At 43.7% G+C, this 18889-nt stretch overlaps 1 protein-coding gene across 5 annotated transcripts in view; it reads right to left on the reverse strand.

Annotated features, from left to right (window-relative positions):
* TPM4 (tropomyosin 4) overlaps window positions 1-18889 on the reverse strand; it is a 112567-nt gene that overhangs the window by 19831 nt on the left and 73847 nt on the right. The window contains exon 1 of one of the 5 annotated variants that reach the window (XM_075864065.1): window positions 13832-14472. The exons of 2 other annotated variants lie outside the window; for them this stretch is intronic. In XM_075864065.1, the coding sequence (XP_075720180.1) occupies window positions 13832-13963 (132 nt within the window). In that variant the 5' untranslated portion in view covers window positions 13964-14472. 2 more of the 5 variants (XM_075864082.1, XM_075864071.1) reach the window with 2 other exon arrangements.

The following is an 18889-nucleotide window of genomic DNA, read 5'->3' on the forward strand; positions in this document are numbered from 1 at the left end:
ACATTTTATTTTTCTAGGACGTTACAGGACTTAGAACTTTAGCAGCGATTTCTTATATTTTCAAGAAAATTGCAAAAGGCGATTTTTACAAGGACCAGTTCAGTTCTGAAGTGGCTTTGAGGGCCTTATTATATTAGAAAGTCCCCATTACAAAATTCATTTGTAATACATTTTTTTTCTATACCACAGGAGGTTTTACCCGAGAAATGTAACTTATTATTTATTGCCCAGATTCTGCAGTTTAGAAATATCCCACATGTGGCCCTAGTGTCCTAATATTACTGAAACACCGGCCTCAGAAGCAAAGGAGAACCTAGTGGATTTTGGGGCCTCTTTTTTTAGCATATATATTTTAGGTACCATGTCAGGTTTGAAGAGGTCTTATGGGGCCAAAACAATAAAGACCCCCAAAAGTGACCATTTTGGAAAATATACCCCTCAGGGAATTTATCTAGGGGTATAGTCAGCATTTTGAACCCACAGTTTTTTTTGCTAAATTTATTTGAATTAGTATGTGAAGATGAAAATCTACTTTTTTTCTGAAAAAAGGTAGCCATTTTTAATTTTTACAAGGAATAAAGGAGAAAAATCACCCCAATAATTGTAAAACAATTTCTCCCGATTACGGAAGTATGCCATATGTGGTAATAAACTGCTGTTTGGACCCACAGCAAGGCTCAGAAGGGAAGGAGCGCCATTTGGCTTTTGGAACTCAAATTTAGCTGAAATGGTTTTTGGGTGCCATGTCGCATTTGCAAAGCCCCTGAAAGGCCAAAACAGTGGAAACCCCCCAAAAGTGGAAATTACACCACTTAAAGAATCTAGGGGTATAGTGGGCATTTAGACCCCACAAGTCTTTTGCAGGATTTATTAGAATTAGGCCGTGAAAATGAATATCAACATTTCTTCCACTAAAATGTTGCATTTTTTCAATTTCACAAAGGATAAAGGGGGAAAAAGCTGCCCAACATTTGTAAAGCAATGTCTCCCGAGTACGACAATACCCCACATGTGGTCCTAAATGGTTTTTCATTAGAAAGTAATTAACCCTTTCTGGACTGATCCTTTTTTTCTTTTCCTTTTTAGTTTTTTCCTCCCCGCGTTCCAAGAGCCATAAACTTTTTTATTTTTCAGTAAATAGAGCGGTATGAGGGCTTATTTATTGAGGGACGAGCAGTCGTTTTTATTGGTACCATTTTTTTGGTACATACAACTTTGAGTACTTTTTATTACATTTTTAGGTAGAGCGAAGGTGACCAAAAAACAGCGATTTTGCCGTTTTAAATTCTTTATTTTTCACGTGAGACGCTTCATACATCACCCCCCACACGAAGACATGCTATGTCGTGGTGCGCGAAGGGGTTAATGTGCTGCGGATGGTGCAGAGTGAATTAAAATTTTCCACGCATATGCCATTTTAGTGCACTACATGTTATGCCCAGTTTGGGACAGTTGTCCTGCAGTGAGGCAGGGACTCCTAGCATCGTACATAAGTATGATGCTAGGAGCCCGGCTCCCTGCACTGTGTCCGGTCCGGGACTTGCGGCCGAAATACGTCCGTCACTTACGGACGTAATTAGTGTGTGTGCACATACCCTTACTCAACAAAAAGCAAACTGCACAGTAGCTGCAATTGTGGCCAACACCATCATGAACAAACAATTAGAGGGTTTACCAAAACTCCAACACATAGGCTGGGTTCACACCAGTGTTCGGCTTTCCGTTCTGCTCCAGCAGAAGAGAAATACCGGAAGCGCTGGTTTCCTTTTCACAATGGACACCACTGGCAGCCGACGGAATGCATTGACTTTAAGCCCATGTTCACACAGGGCAGATATGCTGCGTAAAAGTACACAGCGTATCTGCCCTGGACACTGCAGGGTTCTGCTGGGTTTCTAATTGGTTCCGTCAGGTTTCCGTGGTTTGGATTGCTGGATGGATCTGCAACCGAAACAAAGTCTCCAACGCATTTGTGAACAAGGCCTAAATGTCATTGAAATCAATGGTAATGCAAACTGAAGTGATAGTTTCCGTTCATCAACGGAAGCCAAATGCTGATGTGAATATTTGTACAGAAGGCCTCAACTCACAATGGGCTTCATTAATCAAACCTGTCTAATAGAAAGACTGGCCTTACCCATAACAACCGATCACAGCGCAGCTTTCATTCTTCCAGAGCAGTTTAACAAATGTAGCTGAGCTTTGATGGGTTGCTATGGGTTACAAGGATAATTTCTCGGTTAAAGAATTTAGATGAATGAAGTCCAAAGCGGCAGATTTATGAATACGATTTAAAATGTAGGCAGGATAACATTAGATCAGACAGGCAGAAACTATGTAAATGGTATCACAACGGCTGTATGAACAATTTTACGCTTATTGCTAGACTTTTCTACCTTATGCAAACTCTTGGCTGGCATACTTTACGGTAAAAAAATGTCGCGTGCCGGTAATATATGTGGAGCATTTCACAACTCCCTTTAACCACGCATCAATACTGTCAAATAGATTTGGCGCACAAAACGTACTGCGGTTTCCTCCAGAAATTTGGCATATTTTGCTTTTCTAGAGCAGTGTAAGGCTTCCTTCACACACAGGCATTTGTTTTTTTAAATTGCGGATGTATTTATTAAGACTGGCGTTTCATACGCCAGTCTTAAACGGTTTTCCCCATAATTATTATTCATCACCTATTCACAGAATAGGTGAGAAATATCTGACTAGGTTACCTTGCAGTTCCTGGAAGCCCTATAGGAATGGAGCGGTAGTACACATGCTTGGCCACCGCTCTATTCATTACTATGGGGCTGTTGAGTGCAATCTTCGCCAGCCCCATAAACTTGAATGGAGTGGTGGCCAAGCATGAGCTTTACCGCTCCATTCCTATGGGTCTCCCAAGAACGGCAAGGTAACCCCATTCTCGTGATTGGTGGGTGTCCGATATTGCACCATATGAATAGACCCTTAATGCCTTTTTCACACAGTGCAGATTTTGCATGTTTTTTTTTTTTTTTTAAGGCAAAACCAGAAACTGCACCTAGACAGAAGAAATTTATCAATTAAGGCTTTAAAGAGGCTCTCACCAGTTTCATACTTCCCCCATCTCCTACCTAATCGAATAGGCGCTGTATTGTAGATAACTAGTGTGTTTGTTTTTTTTTTTTAAATAATATTGTGGGCGTTGTAAAGAAGAGTGTATGACCCTGACCAATCAGTGTCATACACCTCTATTCATGTCCAGCTTTAGTCACAGCGCAGCTTGATCATTATGCTGTGACAGGACTTCTTCCCACAGGTACTTTACCGGAGTGACGGCAGAGCAAACAGACATCGCCTCCAGCCACACCAGGAGTCCTGGCGCGGCTGGAGGCAATGTCTGTTTGCTCTTCCGTCACTCTGGTGAAGTACCTGTGGGAAGAAGTCATGTCACAGCATAATCTCGCGAGATCAAGCTGCGCTGTGACTAAAGCTGGACATGAATGGAGAGGTGTATGACACTGATCGGTCAGGGTCATACACTTTTCTTTACAACGCCCACTTTGTTAAACACCCACGGGGGGGGGGGGGTGTGGGGGAAGCTTCCTTATGCCTAAAACCCATCCCACGTGATGATATCTATGAGGGAAATTATCACATGGAGTCCCTATGGATGGAAATAAAGGGAGGGAGAAAATAAAATACTGATAGGGGTTTGTTATAAGTCTCCAAGTATAATGGAATAAGAAGAAAATCGCCTAATAAAGGAAATAGATGAGGCAGCAAATCATAATGAAGTCATTATTATGGGGGACTTTAACTACCCGGATATAAACTGGGAGGCAGACACAACAAAAGGAAACAGGTTTATGACATTAAAGACAGTTGGAGGGTGTGCCCTGAACCCACTCATGTTAGATACGTTAAGCACCTAATGTTATGTATCGAAACTGTATTTATATTAAGACAATAGGTTCTTGTTCACAGAACACTATATATTTTGTACGTTAGGGACTCCAAAAGGCACATTAGCGTCGGGTCAGTTGTGGCATGCAGCCCCTTTAAAAAAAATAAAAATATTTTTGTGTGACAGTTGTCGAGTGATTAAGGTGAGACACAGAATGAGCGCAAATGAGATGCGAGTGGGATAAGTAGGAGGGAGAATTAGTCAGTACGGAGTGGGTGAGTTTGCCGATCGGGGTGTGAGCTGCTGTTGGATAGCCAGGCAGGGCGAGAGCTGCCAGTTGATTGCCCGGTAGGGCGCAAGCTACCAAGTGACTGATCCACCATAAAGACTTTGTATTGCTAGACTGAATGGCGTATCGCCAGCTATGCACTTCATACGACAGAACAAGGATCCCCTGCACCACAAGCTTAAAGAGGCTCTGTCACCAGATTTTGCAACCCCTATCTGCTATTGCAGCAGATAGGCGCTGCAATGTAGATTACAGTAACGTTTTTATTTTAAAAAAACGAGCATTTTTGGCCAAGTTATGACCATTTTTGTAGTTATGCAAATGAGGCTTGCAAAAGTCCAAGTGGGTGTGTATGTGCGTACATCGGGGCGTTTTTAATACTTTCACTAGCTGGGCGCTCTGATGAGAAGTAACATCCTCTTCTCTTCAGAACGCCCAGCTTGTGACAGTGCAGATCTGCGACGTCACTCACAGGTCCTGCATCGTGACGGCCACATCGGCACCAGAGGCTACAGTTGATTCTGCAGCAGCATCAGCGTTTGCAGGTAAGTCGATCTTACCTGCAAACGCTGATGCTGCTGCAGAATCAACTGTAGCCTCTGGTGCCGATGTGGCCGTCACGATGCAGGACCTGTGAGTGACGTCACAGATCTGCACTGTCACAAGCTGGGCGTTCTGAAGAGAAGAGGATGTTACTTCTCTTCACAGCGCCCAGCTAGTAAAAGTATTAAAAACGCCCCGATGTACGCACCTAATACACACCCACTTGGACTTTTGCAAGCCTCATTTGCATAACTACAAAAATGGTCATAACTTGGCCAAAAATGCTGGTTTTTTAAAAATAAAAACGTTACTGTAATCTACATTGCCGCGCCTATCTGCTGCAATAGCAGATAGGGGTTGCAAAATCTGGTGACAGAGCCTCTAAAGAGACTGTCACCACATTATAAGTGCCCTATCTCCTATATAAGGAGATGGGCGCTGTAATGTAGGTGACAGTAATGCTTTTTATTTAAAAAAACGATCTTTTTTCACAAAGTTAGCAGCGATTTAAGTTTATGCTAATGAGTTTCTTAATGCCCAAGTGGGCGTACTTTTACTTTCGACCAAGTGGGCGTTGTACAGAAGAGTGCATGACGCTGACCAATCAGCATCATGCACTCCTCTCCATTCATTTACACTGCACTAGCGATATAGATATATCACTATGTGCAGCTACATACACAAACCCTAACATTACTACTGTGTCCTGATAATGAATACACATGACCATCCAGCCTGGACGTCATGTGTACTCAGAATCCTGACACTTCTGAATCTTTTTTTGTGAGATTCCGGCAAGTGAAACCAAATCTCGTTTAGCTCCGTGATCTCGCGAGATTAAAGACATTGATTATTTTTGCTACAGAAAATAGTGCAGCATGCTGCGCCATTTTATCTGGAAATATTACGAAAACCCAATGGAATCTATTAAAGTCAATGGGTTTCATAAGGCACCATTGGTTATTGTTATCTGACGAATCTGGCAATTCTGTTCTTTTTTGATGGAACAGAATGACAAACTGTAGCGCAGATGTGAACAGAGCCCAAGTTGCTTAAAACTGGTCATGAGGTAAAAATGACTGCACAGTGACTTCAACATTACCCTATGGGAAAAATTAAAGACAAGCAAAGTTGACTGCAGCCTTTTTCCTAGTGGTGGAGCCCTCGCCTTAAAGGAGTTGTCTCACAAGAATATATGCCTTATAAGGACATATGGCTGTCATAGAGGAGGGGGAAAATCACCTGCCCAGGACCTCCCCACTACGCTACTCTCCTTGTCCATGCATGACGTGCTCTGCCATTTATTTGAAAACCTGGACTACAGTGCTAAATTTATATTTTGCTAAAATGTATAACTAGACAACTCATCACCAACCCATTAAAAAAAAATTCCAGGCAATAAAGTGTGCGACTTATGCTTTATGAGGTTGACCGAGTGTTCACAAATCCTCCTAGCCTCACCAACATGGTAAAATAATAAAAAGGTCTAATATATTACCATTTCAATTCTGCCATGTACCTCACCACTGATCCTCAAGGCCTCAGTTACGATGCATCCATAGGGACGTAACGGCAAGTGGCCAAGTCAGCTAATTACTGCAGGCCACAGTGACATTTTGTTCATCGTGCCGCAGCAACTAGATGACATGCCAAGTAATGTTACATCACTCCGGATGTAACATCACATGCCCTTTGGGGACTGGAGAAACGTTTTTTTTTTCCCCGTTAACGTTGAAGGCTGCGTACAGCTTTGAAATAAAAAAAAATCATCTTTTTGATAAAAATATTTAAATTGACTTATTTAAAAGTACTTTTTTAGCCTCTATGTATCCTGTATACACATAGAAGCTGTATCCTGTATGTCATAGCCTATTCCATCAGGTCGGCTGAACTGATGGGAGTCAGCTCATTCAGATTACATCTATGTCCTGTGATCATGATCAGCTGGATCCTACGTGCCAGATACATGCTGGACCAGCTTTCACCAGAGCAGTCAGTTCAGCTGACCTGGCAGAATCAGCCGAGAGAAAACTATACAGCTTCTATGTATATAGGATACATAGTAATTGTATCTTAAAACAAAAAAAGTATACATTTTTTAAATACAAATTTAAAAGTAGTTTTGAAATCACTTAAAAAACATTGATTAAAATAATCTTGGATTCAAAGTTGTACATAGATCGTTGTCCATGATTAAGGGTTTTTCCCCCAGTGGCTAGGTTACTAGAATTTAAATACCAGATTTTGTGTAACAAAAAAAAAAACAACTACTTTTTATAGCTTCTGCTGCCCCCTTTTCTTTGGCCACACAAAAACAGTCATAGTTCAGAATGTACAAGATTCTACCCCACACGCAATCCCCGTGTATTGAACAACATAAATGAACATATACTGGCCAAAAGACCAGACTGTATTCGTACAGCACCAGGACTATCAGGGTATGTTCACATCAGGAGAAAACAGCTCCTGAATTTGATGTTTTTACAAGTGCACAGGTTTTTTCTGCAGCATCCATTACGGACATAATTGGAGCTGGCTTTCATTGGAGTAAATGAAAAACGGCATCAATTACGTCCCAAGAAGGGTCCTGCACTTCTTTGACGCGGCCGTAATTTTACGTGCCGTCTTTTGACAGCGACACGTAAAATGACAGCTCGTCTGCACAGAACATCGTAAGACCCATTGCAAGCAATGGGCAGATGTTTGCCGAAGTATTGGAGCAGTCTTTTCAGGCGTAAAACGCCTCCATTACGCCTGAAAATTGGTAGTGTGCACATACCCTTACTGTTAGCAGCCATGTAAGGAGGTCACAAGGCCACTGTTCTCATGTTCTGTACAATGTACGTTAGAAAGGTCCATTTATGGGCCGAGTGGTTTGTACATGTAGGAGTTATTAGGGTGTATTTGCACATACTGTAAGGGCTCATCCAAACGCTGCAGAATTGCCACGTTTTTTTATGGCCGGAAACTTGGACTGAAAAAAAAAAAAAAAAAAAAAAGCGTAGCAGAATAGTGGATAAGATTTAACAGATCTCATCCACACACGGCATAAAGATTCAGAGCAGAAATTGACCTGCGGTTTGTATTTTTTGGACTGCAGAACGTCAATTCCTGACAGAATTGCTGCATTTTTCAGAGGGGATGTCTCCATCTCCTAACATTGTGAAAAACGCAGCAAAACACGCACCATTTTCTGCCGTAAAAACCTCAGGAAATGGTGCGTTTTTTCCGCAGCGGAATGTCTGGGTTTTTCAACTACATTTCCTGCAGCAATTCCGTTGCATGTGGACGAGCCCTTAGTGTGTCATGAAGTCAAACCAGGAGCTTCCTGTAAAAATGGCACAGCCAAAAGATGCAACTTAAAACCTTTCAATCAAGGCAAAACGTGGTTTGGCCTGTACCAGTTTTCAATTTATATCCATAAGGCTGGATTCATATGTAGCTTTTTTTTTTTTACACCATGGATTTGGCTGCAGCAAATCTGCTTCAAAATCCATGTTTTACATGCGGATTTGTTGAAGAATTGCAGCAGATTTTACTCTTTGCATTGCAAAGCACGAAATCCACAGCAGTCGGCAGCAAATCCACATGCAGATTTTGCAGCTGATTCCCAGTGGCCTAATCCGTGGCAGAAATTTTTTTGAACCCAGCTTAGAGGTCACCATTCCTGGAGCAGTCCAAATGTTTTTTTTAACCCTGGTGTAAAAATTCCAACAATGTGATGCGATCCACCAAGGTAATGAGTCTGCATTCAGAAGGCCACTCCTTTCTAGAGCAAGATGCACACAGAATCTGAGGTGTAGTGTGAAGCATCCTACACTGGCATTCATTCGTCTGACTGAAGTCACAATGCGCCAAATTCTCAGCTGCCCCAGGACGTTGAATCATGTCTGTTGGGAAAGAAGTGCTCACTAATGATTGCAACACCTCTGTATGAGCTCATGGTGATTCATAGAGGAATGTGCTACTACAGGTATGGCCTCCTGCTATCTGCATGGACACCAGGAAAGCGTTGGGAAACGCCACGTTGTGGGGGTCGTCTCTCGAGCGCATTATTGTCCAAGTGTTTCCACCTTTTCTCACTATGCTTTATGGACACACAACTACATCTCTTCAGTAAATAAGAGCTTGACATAAGGAAGGAAACCATTGTTTTTTATCAGTCTCCGATCCGAGGAAAGATAGGACATGTTCTGACGGTCGTGTGCATGAGGCAGAGGTGAACACTGATAAAATGGAGTCATTTCTTATCTAACTCCCCTAATAAGCTCTCACTAAGGCCCCATGCACACGACCGTATTCTCATCTATCCGTAAATACGGTTTCGTAGTCACCCGTAACTTATCCGTATACATGGAACGTTATCCGCAAATACAGTCCATAGTGCAGCCGCATTTGATCCGTATATACAGATCCATAAAAATAAAAAAGCTGCAATTTACGTCAACATGCTGCATAGCAACACTTTCGTAAATACAGACGGTTTACGGATGCACATAGAAGTGAATGGGACCGTAATTACATAGCTTCTATTGGCCACGGACATCTTTCCGTATTTTTACGGATGGGTGTCCGTGCTGGAAAAAAAAAAATTATAGAACCCGTCCTATTCTTGTCAGTAATTATGGCAGACTCTCCCATAAAAGTCTATTGGAGCTTCCGTAAATCCGGACGGCTACTGTTGTGCATCCGTAAACCGTTCATATTTACGGAAGCATTGCTAGGCAACACGTTGGTGATATTTGCAGCCTCCCTCCTTTTTTTATGGCTCCGCATCTACAGTCATGTGCATGGGGCCTAAGAGCTGTGATTGCCAAGCAACAAACACTACAATCTGTGGATGACTACACAATCTCCTTGCGCCTTTGAACACCAGAATAGTCACACAGCTTTTCTATTTTCTGTCCAATCAAGTAAAAAACTCCAACGACTCGCTACATTCCAACCAAAACTTTAACGCCTAGTTCAGTTTTTTCAGGCACAAAAAAAAAAAAAAATCTCTAAAAGTTCTTTCAGTTAATGCATAAACCACTGCAAAAAACGAGCACCACGTTTTTTCCTGCCTTCCCCCAATTTCAATGGGAGGTCAGAGACAAACTGCATGCCGCTTTTTTTTCCCCGCAAGCGGCCAAAACCACCCTGGAAGAAAAACGCCTCTGCCACCCTTTGAAATGAATGGCGGGCGATTTGGGGCGTTTTCTGACGCGGATTCCAACACAGTTTGCACATGAAAACCAGCACAAAAAAAAAAAAAAAATGTGAACTGACCCTTATAGAGCAAGCGCAAAACGTTAACTATGTGCTAATTTTGTGGCTTTTTAACGAAATGGTAGATGCACAAGGGGCTTAAAGGGGTCTTCCAGTCAAAGACATATCTGTTGGATATGCTATAAATGTCCGACAGGGGCGCTCTTGCCCCCTGCAAGTGTCTACCTAGCTGGTGGCAGCTGCAGAGCCTATCGTGCACTAGTGCCACCAGGGATATTAGTGTTCCTACAATATGGCATATTGCTAGGCTATGCCATAACATTATGATAGGTGGGTCTCTGATGCAGCAGCGTCCCTTAGAGAGTTCTAAAGCTAAGTGGCCCTCATCTTTGACAACTGTGCCACTCACATACTACCAATTTGATATTCGATATACTAACAATAGTTAGGTATTGTATGTATGTAGAAGCATTGCCTTTAACAGTCAGTGAAAATAGCCCATTTCCTCTCAGAAAATGACTGAAATGTAAGTACAACATTTGACTCCATTCAGTGGCCATTTTGTTTTCAGCCTTTACAATCATGCCATTTTAAACAAATCCTCAACAGTACCATTTTGTTTTTTCTTATAAATTATTTTCAAACAAGCAATTCATTAAAACGATGAACCTAGGAATCTATTGTAAGGTGGGAGATTTATTAAAGGAGTTATTCGGTTTCAGCAATTAATTTTCGTATAAAAAGTAGTTATATAATATTGCAATATCCTCTCTGTATTAACTCCTCAGTTTTTAAAGTGTAGCTAAAAGTTTGATAAACTTCTGACATGTCAGAAGTTTGGATTGGGGGGGGGGGGGGGTCCGAGCACTGAGACCCCCCACCAATCGCTAGAACGAAGCATTTGTGTGAGAGCTCAGCCGCTTCATGTCTGTTCGGCTTTTTCCGGAAAGCTGGTGTATCAGAGTACAGGCTCATAGACTTTCTATTGAGTCCATACACCTTTACATGTATTTCCGGAAACAGCCGAACAGACACGAATCAACCAAGCGCTCACACGAGCGCTTCAGCTGCTTCGTTCTAGCGATTGGTGGGGGTCTCCATGCTCAGACCCCCACCAATCCAAACGTCTAGCTACACTTTAAGATCTCTGCTTGTTGTCAGGGACACAGGTGCTGGCAACATTAGAAGACACCGCTGTGATACAAATACTGTAACAAACTGCATGTGTGTCCATCACATGACCATGGACAGAATCTTGTCCACTGTAAGTAAACAATGAATGTTCCTACCCAACAAGCAGAGATCTTGAAAACTGAATACAGAAAATAACAGAACCATTACAAATAACATTAAACCTCTTTAGAACTAATGTAAGGGGAAAGTGATGGAGAAGTGAGAGGGCCTCTGAGAAATGAGAGCGGGTATCCGGTTATGGACAATGGTTTGGCTTTGCCTTGAACTCGTTTTGATAAGTATCACCTACTGTTTTCGAATAAAAAAATAAATATATGGCCGACGTCACAACATCTTTGCATACTTGTGGCTCAAACATGAATATTTCCAAGTGGAAGGTTTGTCCGATCGTGGACCAACTCTCTTATGGGTATGTCCACACATGGCAGATACAAGAGCGGAAAACCTGCAGTGTATTACAGTAGCAGCAAAGTGGATGAGATTTTACCAAATGTCATTCACATGCTGCGTAAACATTTCCACGTGGAAACGTACCTGCAATGCGGTCTTTAAAATCTGCAGCAGGTCAATTTATGTTGCAGAATTTTTCTGCAGTAGTTTTTTTTTCTCTGCCGCGGGTGAACGTTTTCCAGGTCTGGATTCAAACAACATTTTGCTGTGTTATGGGAATTTCACGGTTTTTGTTTTAGATTAAAAAAAAACAAAAAACTCTGCAGTCAGAGGTTACTTTAAAGTCTATAGTGAACTATTAAAAAGGCTACATAAGTAGGTTTGGTTTGTGTCCTTTGGGGGTCCGTTTTATTTTTATTATTTAAAAACGCAGCATGCTCCAGATATGGGGTTTATCTGCCATTTTTCCTATAGGCTTGTCTACAGGATTTCGAAAAAGACAAGGAAAACTCATGTGCAAAAAAAAAAAAAACACAACACTGGCGTTTTTTTTACATGCAGTTTAAGACAGAAGACAAAAACCCTATGTGAAGTAGCTTAACGAGGCTCTGTCACCACATTATAAGTGCCCTATCTTGTACATGATGTGATCTGCGCTGTAATGTAGAGAACAGCAGTGGTTTTTATTATGACCTATATTCGCTTTTTGCTAATGACTTTCTCAATGGACAACTGGGCGCGTTTTACTTTATGGCCAAGTGGGCGTTGTACAGAGTGTATGACGCGGACCAATCAGCATCATACACTTCTCTCCATTCATTTACTCTGTACATAGTGATCCTGCGTTGTTCACGATGTGCTGTCACATACACACACATTAACTTTACTGAAGTGTCCTGACAATGAATAGACATTACCTCCAGCCAGGACGCGATGTCTATTCACAATCCCGACACTTCGCTAACGTTTGTGTGGGACTTAATGACAGCAAGCGTAATCTCGCGAGATCATGCTGTGAATGACAGCACAGCGTGATCTCGCTGCGCAAGTTCAGAGCCATTTTCAGCTTCTCCCCATGTTGGTCCATAAAGGGTCTCCCATAAACTCCTCATGCACACGACCGTTGTGCCACTAGGGCCGTTTTTGACGGCATCCGATAGTCTTCACGGACCCATTCACTTTAGCAGGTGAATCGGATCTGTGAAAAATTATCCGAGTCTCCGATCCAAGGAAAGATAAGACATGTTCCATCTTTCCTCGGATCACTGTCGGGACTCAGCCGGCACACACAGTCGTGTACATGAGGCGTAAGGACTTGTCCACACACAACGAAATTGCTGCAGCAATTCCGTCGAAAGTCAAAGGCTTTCCGCTGCGGGGAAAAACGCACCATTTCCTGCGGTTTTTTACTGCAGAAAATGCTGTGCAATTTGCTGCATTTTTCCCCAATGTTGGGAGATGGAGACATCTCCCCTGAAAAACGCCACAATTCAGGCCACTTTCCGTAGCAGGAATTGACATGCTGCGGTCTGGAAAAAGCGCACCGCAGGTCAATCTCTGCTTGGAAATTGTATGCAGCACGTAGATGAGATTTGTTAAATCTAACCCACGTTGCTGCTACTGTATTCTGCTGCGTTCTTTCCGGTCGAAATTCTGGCCCTGAAAAAAATTCGGCAATTCCGCAGCGTGTGGATGACACGGCGGGTGAGACTTCTCAAAACTGGCACAAGAGAAAAGTGGGCTAGTTGCAAACACAACCAATCAGGTAACTGCTTTTATCGCCACATTTTTTTTGCACCGATTTTAATAAATCTCCCCCACGTGATCGCTCAAGCACGTGTCCAAACGTAGGTACATCCGCCCAGGGAATTAACCAATGCAAAAAGGCTACCTGCAGCTCTATGTTCCCCTATACAAGTGCCTGGATGTTTCCATGGGAGACCAAGCAGTTTACCATCACCCATGTGGCTGTAAGCCATCCTATGTGGAGCTCGGAATATTTACAGCATCCCCATTATTAGCCCCATATCTAATCACAACTTGGCACAGTACACAGGTGGCACAGTACCAAGGGGGTGGAGTAACAGCTCAAGAAATGAAGAATAGCATTGACTAGAACGAAGGAGTGATGGAGAAACACGTATATTACCGAGAGAGAAGTGATAGCCTATAAAAGGTCTATTCAATAGAGTAGCATGGAAGAGGGGAGATAATGGCCGGCAGGAGGAGGAGGACAGGGAGCGGCAGCGCTCAGGCAGTCAGTAGTAAGAGGAGAGTGGAGACAGGAAGCAGAGGCCGTATAGTTTGGAGTAGCTGCGCCTCACTTTCTCACGCATCTCCCGTTCTGTGTCCAGCTCCCTCTGTAGACACTGCGCTCTGTCTTCAGCATCGTCGGCCTGCTGTTGGAGAGCCTGGATCTTCCTCTTTACTGCTTCCAAGGAGTTGAGTCCAGCCATTCTGTATCAAGGTGGGACGTAGGACTATAGGCTGCGGCTATCAGGCTTCCACGTTCCCTTTGGTTGGAGTAACTTTCTAGAATGCAGGCTGTTGTAATAACTATTTCATTGGAGACTCCTGGTAACAGACTAGATCCCACGCTTTATAGGAGACTTCTGCACCGCGAGCCAGTATATGTACAGAGCGTCTGCAGCCTGAGGTGCTATGTGCCCGGGGAATTAGGAAGCAGACTGAGAGCTACGGGTGCTGCCTGCGGAATAAGTAGAGTCAATGAGTAGCAGCCTGGAATTCTTGGGTGAGGTCATGTCACTAGTGGGCGTGGTTACCTGTGGGCGGGGTCGAGCGATGACGGCAGCCGGCATAGGGCGTTTCCCACCTTAAAAATATGCACGGTTTTTTCGACTTATTTGGGAAAGAAAATGTGGATTTTTTTCTCATTCCCGCCCCTCGCTGAGTGACTAAGGCCTCGCATGGAAAATTCGCCTGTCTTCCTGCTGGCACGGAGCACGATCCTCAGTGCAAGTGACAATAGCTATGGTGGAATTGTTCGGCTCCTTTGTTCCGAGTCCAGTATTGTTCCTCAGTTATAACCCGCCTCTGGCTTATGAAGGGCATAGGAAGATGCCGCCGACTGAAGGTGCAGCACAATTGTCACACTTCAGTTGTAGTCAGTCCTAGGCTTCATGCACATGGCCCTATTATGGCTCTTAGGCTCTATTGACAGGGTCCGAGTGTCGGCCGATAAAAACCGCCGTTCTGGTCCGTATTTCTCAACCTTCTCCATCCGTTCCGGGCCGTGTTTCCGTTTTTAACCCCTTAGTGACCAGCCCATTTTAGGCCTTAATGACCAAGCTATTTTATTCGTTTTTCTATAGTCGCATTCAAAGAGCTATAACGTTTTTATTTTTTCGTCTACATAGCTGTATGAGGACTTGTTTTTTGCGGGATTAGTTGTGCTTTTTAATGGCACCATTTTTGGGTACATATAATTTTTATATTAACTTTTATTAACCTTTTTGGGGGGGATTATAAAAAAAAAACCTGAAATTCCGCCATTGTTCTATGCGTTTTTAAATTGACGCCGTTCACTATGCGACGTAAATAACATGTTCCCTTTATTCTATGGGTCGGTACGATTACGGCGATACCACATATGTAGAGGTTTTTTTATGTTTTACGACTTTTGCACAATAAAAACACTTTTGAACTAAAATTATTTGCTTTTGCATCGTTGCTTTCCAAGAGCCGTAATTTTTTTATTTTTCCATCAATATAGTGATTTTTTGGGCTTGTTTTCTGCGGGACAAGACGTAGTTTTGAATGGTACTATTTTGGGGTGCATGGGACTTATTGATTCATTTTTATTATGACTTTTTTGGGGGGCAATGGAAAAAAATTGCAATTTCGCCATAGTTTTTTGCGTTTTTTTTTTACGGTGTTCACTTTGCGGTTTAAATTACATATTAACTTTATTAATAGAGTCATTACGGTCGCAGCGATACCACATGTGTACTTTTTTTTTTTTTTACACTTTTACTAAATAAAACCACTTTTTATGGAAAAAAATGGTTTTATTTATTTTTTTACTGTACTTTTTATTAATAATCTTTATTTCACTTTGATTTTATTAGTCCCACTAGGGGACTTTACTGTGCGATGTTCCGATCGCTGCTATAATGCTCTGGTATACTTCGTATACCAGAGCATTATTGTCTGTCAGTGTAAATCTGACAGGCAATCTGTTAGGACGTGCCTCCGGCGCGTCCTAACAGGCTTATGTCCAGGGCAGACCTGGGGGCTTTTATCAGTCCCCCGGCTGCCATGACACCCCATCGGAGACCCGCGATTGCATTCGCGGGCCGCCGATGGGTGACAGATGGAGCGCACTCCCTCTGTAAACAAAGTTAAATGCCGCGGTCGCTATTGACGGCGGCATTTAACGGGTTAAACGACCGCGATCGAAGTAAACTTCGATCGCGGGCGTTGGAGCAGGAGCTCAGCTGTCATCAGACAGCAGAGCCCCGGCTCCTGCCTGCACGGGAGACCCGTGCAGGACTTAGACTAGGCTGACGTGAAAAGGCGTCAGCCTAGCCTAAAGCCCATTAGTGAATCACGTAAAAAGGCGTATTAGTGGTCACTAAGGGGTTAACATCCGATTTTGACCCATTTTGCATCCTTTTCTTTTCCCTGTCCATTTTAAAAACGGATGAATTTCAGTTGTAAATTTTTTGCCACACACTTCCCTCTGTAGATAATGCCACACACTTCCCTCTGTAGATAATGCCACACACTGCCCTCTGTAGATAATGCCACACACTGCCCTCTGTAGATATTGCCACAGCCCCCCTGTAGATAATGCCACACACTGCCCTCTGAAGATAATGCCATACACTTCCCTCTAGATAATGCCACACACTTCCCTCTGTAGATAATGCCACACACTGCCCTCTGAGGATAATGCCACACACTGCCCTCTGTAGATAATGCCACACACTGCCCTCTGTAGATAATGCCACACACTGCCCTCTGTAGATAATGCCACACACTTCCCTCTGTAGGTAATGCCACACAGCCCCCCTGTAGATAATGCCACACACTGCCCTCTGTAGATAATGCCACACACTGCCCTCTGTAGATAATGCCACACACTTCCCTCTGTAGATAATGCCACACACTGCCCTCTGTAGATAATGCCACACACTGCCCTCTGTAGATAATGCCACAGCCCCCCTGTAGATAATGCCACACACTGCCCTCTGAAGATAATGCCATACACTTCCCTCTAGATAATGCCACACACTTCCCTCTGTAGATAATGCCACACACTGCCCTCTGAGGATAATGCCACACACTGCCCTCTGAAGATAATGCCACACACTGCCCTCTGTAGATAATGCCACACACTGCCCTCTGTAGATAATGCCACACACTTCCCTCTGTAGGTAATGCCACACAGCCCCCCTGTAGATAATGCCACACACTGCCCTCTGTAGATAATGCCACACACTGCCCTCTGTAGATAATGCCACACACTGCCCTCTGTAGATAATGCCACACACTGCCCTCTGTAGATAATGCCACACACTGCCCTCTGTAGATAATGCCACACACTTCCCTCTGTAGATAATGCCACACACTTCCCTCTGTAGATAATGCCACACACTGCCCTCTGTAGATAATGCCACACACTGCCCTCTGTAGATAATGCCACACACTTCCCTCTGAAGATAATGCCACACACTGCCCTCTGTAGATAATGCCACACACTTCCCCCTGTAGATAATGCCACACACTTCCCTCTGTAGATAATGCCACACACTGCCCTCTGTAGATAATGCCACACACTGCCCTCTGTAGATAATGCCACACACTTCCCTCTGTAGATAATGCCACACACTTCCCTCTGTAGATAATGCCACACACTGCCCTCTGTAGATAATGCCACACACTTCCCTCTGTAGATAATGCCATACACTTCCCTCTGTAGATAATGCCACACACTTCCCTCTGTAGATAATGCCACACACTGCCCTCTGTAGATAATGCCACACACTTCCCTCTGTAGATAATGCCATACACTGCCCTCTGTAGATAATGCCACACACTGCCCTCTGTAGATAATGCCACACACTGCCCTCTGTAGATAATGCCACACACTTCCCTCTGTAGGTAATGCCACACAGCCCCCCTGTAGATAATGCCACACACTGCCCTCTGTAGATAATGCCACACACTGCCCTCTGTAGATAATGCCACACACTGCCCTCTGTAGATAATGCCACACACTGCCCTCTGTAGATAATGCCACACACTGCCCTCTGTAGATAATGCCACACACTGCCCTCTGTAGATAATGCCACACACTTCCCTCTGTAGATAATGCCACACACTTCCCTCTGTAGATAATGCCACACACTGCCCTCTGTAGATAATGCCACACACTGCCCTCTGTAGATAATGCCACACACTGCCCTCTGTAGATAATGCCACACACTTCCCTCTGTAGATAATGCCACACACTGCCCTCTGTAGATAATGCCACACACTTCCCCCTGTAGATAATGCCACACACTTCCCTCTGTAGATAATGCCACACACTGCCCTCTGTAGATAATGCCACACACTTCCCTCTGTAGATAATGCCACACACTGCCCTCTGTAGATAATGCCACACACTTCCCTCTGTAGATAATGCCATACACTGCCCTCTGTAGATAATGCCACACACTGCCCTCTGTAGATAATGCCACACACTTCCCTCTGTAGATATTGCCACACACTTCCCTCTGTAGATAATGCCACACACTGCCCTCTGTAGATAATGCCACACACTTCCCTCTGTAGATAATGCCACACACTTCCCTCTGTAGATAATGCCACACACTTCCCTCTGTAGATAATGCCACACACTTCCCTCTGTAGATAATGCCACACACTGCCCTCTGTAGATAATGCCACACACTGCCCTCTGTAGATATTGCCACAGCCCCCCTGTAGATAATGCCACACACTGCCCTCTGAAGATAATGCCATACACTTCCCTCTAGATAATGCCACACACTTCCCTCTGTAGATAATGCCACACACTGCCCTCTGAGGATAATGCCACACACTGCCCTCTGTAGATAATGCCACACACTGCCCTCTGTAGATAATGCCACACACTGCCCTCTGTAGATAATGCCACACACTTCCCTCTGTAGGTAATGCCACACAGCCCCCCTGTAGATAATGCCACACACTGCCCTCTGTAGATAATGCCACACACTGCCCTCTGTAGATAATGCCACACACTTCCCTCTGTAGATAATGCCACACACTGCCCTCTGTAGATAATGCCACACACTGCCCTCTGTAGATAATGCCACAGCCCCCCTGTAGATAATGCCACACACTGCCCTCTGAAGATAATGCCATACACTTCC

This window comes from Rhinoderma darwinii, chromosome 1, assembly GCF_050947455.1.
Source record: "Rhinoderma darwinii isolate aRhiDar2 chromosome 1, aRhiDar2.hap1, whole genome shotgun sequence".
NCBI lineage: Eukaryota > Metazoa > Chordata > Amphibia > Anura > Rhinodermatidae > Rhinoderma > Rhinoderma darwinii.